The 3,171-nt window shown below is 39.3% G+C and overlaps 1 protein-coding gene across 1 annotated transcript in view; it reads right to left on the bottom strand.

Annotated features, from left to right (window-relative positions):
- LOC106468122 (opioid growth factor receptor-like protein 1) overlaps positions 1 to 1,899 on the bottom strand; it is a 20,539-nt gene extending 18,640 nt beyond the window's left edge. Inside the window, exon 1 of the mRNA XM_013928534.2 lies at positions 1,825 to 1,899. Coding sequence (XP_013783988.1) covers positions 1,825 to 1,873 — 49 coding nt within the window. The 5' untranslated portion in view covers positions 1,874 to 1,899. The remainder of the gene's footprint in view (positions 1 to 1,824) is intronic.
- Positions 1,900 to 3,171: the final 1,272 nt, after the last annotated feature.

Raw genomic sequence — 3,171 nt, 5'->3', positions numbered from 1 at the left:
GGCGCCAGGTTTACCATCAGGACAGACCATGCTGCATTACGCTGGTTAAGATCATTAAAGAAACCAGAGGGAGAACTGGCACGTTGGATCGGAAAGATAGACCAGTATAACTATGATATTGAATATAGAAAAGGAAAAATCTCACGAAAATGCCGACGAACTCAGATGAAGATCCTGCAGAAATGACTGCATACATTGCTGAAAAAGAGAAGTTGAACTAACCAGGTGTAATCAATCTGAAGTCAAAGTGACTAAAGGAGTTGATGATGGTGAAGTGGAACCAGGTATAGATATTACAGCAGAACAGGAGAAAGACCAAGATTTGAAGCCAATAATTGATTTTCTACAAGCAAGTGTTTAGTGCCCTGCTTGGGAGAAGGTGTCTGGCTTAAGCCCTGTGACAAAGAACTATTCGGCACAATGGGACTAATTGAAGCTTGAAGATGGTATTCTTGTCCAAAGATGGGAAAATGCATATGGGAAAGTGACGACCCGGCAAACAGTTATACCGAGAATGTTACGGGAAGTTGTGTTGCGTTAATCCCATGATAATTTAACAGGAGGACATCTTGGAGTTAAGAAGATATTGAGTCACCTACAGCAGAGATTTTACTGGATAGGTATGAGGCAAGATGTGGAAGACTGGTGCAGGACCTGCAGTACATATTGTGCTAAAATGGGTCCCAAGCATAAGGGATGTGCTCCAATGAAGTTATATCAAGTTGCTGCACCAATGGAAAGAGTAGCCATTGACACTGCTGGTCCATTGCTCCGAACTCGTGCTGGAAACAAGTACATTTTTGTGGTGATGGATTATTTCACCAAGTGGCCTAAGGCATATGCAATACCAAATCACGAAGCTACAACCGTAGCTTTGGCTATTAGTGATTTCTTCTTCAGGTTTAGTATGCCATACGAACTGCATTTGGATCAAGGCCGTAACTTTGAATCAGCTGTGTTCCATGAATGGTGCAAGTTGTTTGGCATACGAAAGACCAGGACAACACTGCTTCGCCCACAGTCTGATAGGATGATAGAAAAGTACAATTGGACACTGGGACAGGAATTAGCAAAGTTTTGTAATACCTGCCAAAATGACTGGGATGTCTTACTCCCTCAACTGTTGATGGCCTATAGAACAGCAGAGCATGAAGCCACTGGATACACTCCAGCAAAGCTGATGTTTGGTAGGGAACTTCGATTGCCAGTCGACCTGATAACAGAATGCCCACCTTACGAAGAGTTGCCTGAAAATGTGCCAGAGTCACGCGACGCTGGGAGCATGTGCGCTGGAGTTTTTAGAAGGATCATGAATTTTCCTGGCAACTCTAGTTTGTTCCAGGCACTCTCTTTTTATTATATAAGCCCAATAAAGCCAGCAAAGAAGATAGAATTGCAGAGATAGGCAGATAGATGGAAGATAGAGATAACAGAGTCAAGTGAACAGTAGACACCATAAGAAAAGTGTGTAAATCATTGCGATTTATACCGTATGTTATAAAGGTTGTTAAGTTTAAAGTGACTGTGGAAACTAAGTGTATTACAAAGTTTGTAACGAGAAAGAATAAACTAGTTTTAATCAAGAAGGGACTTGTATCGCTGAAGTCACTCGGAAAGAATTTTCACCAGAAATGATCAAACAAGCAGATACGTAACAATATATATATTGCTGTGATTAATGGATATAAAAAACAACTTAAGTTACCTTAAACGAAAAAGTAGGGAGTGGTAAAATTAAGTAATTTTAGAAATCAAATCAATCATCATCCTTGCATGGTGTGTTTACATCCTTGTAGCAAAGTTTAACAGAAGAATACCACCTACCATCGGGCCTCATAGGAATCTGATTAGAGTAGAACAAATAATTGTCCATGAGCGTGGGATCATCAGCTTCTGTGTTCTAAAATCAAATAATTAATTATAAAAAATTACTCTGCTAAATCTATGCGTTTGTTATTAGTATAGTTCAATTGTTACAAATAATATTTTACATATAATAAACTTCAGAATAGAACTTCTAGATATATAGCCTATATACATTGGCGTCCATAGAAAGTTTTCCAAGGAGGGGAAAGTCAAAATCAAGGGAGGATGGACCTGCCTTCAAAGTTTTGCCATTGTAGTCAAGAGAATAGGTAAGTTCCCACAGTCAGATTTGATGGGTTTAATATTCGTACGGTTAATTTAAACCATACTGCAGACTTGCAGCTATATATACCCCATAACAGTAAATTTTGGTTGGCTGTCTCATGGGATGTCTGCAAGACTGCGCCAGTCTCTTTGGTTACCTACTGCCGGTATTATCAGTAAGTGGAAACAGGTTGACCCCGGTCACACTGTGTCAAGGCTCAGGGAATGTCAACAAGACCGCGTCAGTCTCTTTGATGACTTCAGTGAGAATTGCCATGTCCAATATCCAAGAAGCCGCCGTGGTAGCGACGTTTTTCTATACTTAACTACAGGGTAGGTATCTAGAGATTTTAAGTAAAGCTGCTGACAAACCTGACAACTTTTATCAGAATGAAAATTAAGTGTAATAAGTAGTGTGAAATTGGGAAGCGAATAAATAGTTTGTAAATTCATATACTTATGTTGAATGAATATAGAAATAATTATGTTTCTCATTTTCCAGAAAGGCAAGTGCCCCCTCCCCTCCCTGTGGATGCCCATGCCTATGTATAATATGAGAAAACTTGGTACTCTTAACCCTAAAAGTACCGATGAGGCAAACATCCATTCGTAACAGGTTTTAAGTTATTTTTCAACATACTGCTTGTGGGTACGTGATTTTGTTGGTTACAGATCCCTAATAAAATATGAGTCATGCAACAAACAGTAAATAAATATACCATCGATATGGAAACTATTCCACTACTTATTGCTAGGGTCCCTATGTATTCTAAATAATCATAATAATAAGCTATCTGCGCTCTCTGTCCAGCGTATGGAATCTACTCCCGGATTTTGGCGTTGTGATACTGTAAGCTTAGTGCTGACTCACCGGGGAGGGAGGAAGAGTCTTTACATTGATTGTTTGTTTGTTGTTAAGCATTATAACATCTCAGATTAACCACTGAGTCATCGAGGGCCTTTAGTTTGAGTTCAGTAACAAAGAATTACTCAATACGATGCAATATATTTACACCAACGGTAGTGAACACTGTATAAATA

Source organism: Limulus polyphemus, unplaced genomic scaffold, assembly GCF_000517525.1.
Source record: "Limulus polyphemus unplaced genomic scaffold, Limulus_polyphemus-2.1.2 Scaffold2880, whole genome shotgun sequence".
In the NCBI taxonomy this organism is placed as follows: domain Eukaryota; kingdom Metazoa; phylum Arthropoda; class Merostomata; order Xiphosura; family Limulidae; genus Limulus; species Limulus polyphemus.
Note: the sequence above shows the minus strand (reverse complement) of the source record. Positions and strands in the feature narration are given on the sequence as shown.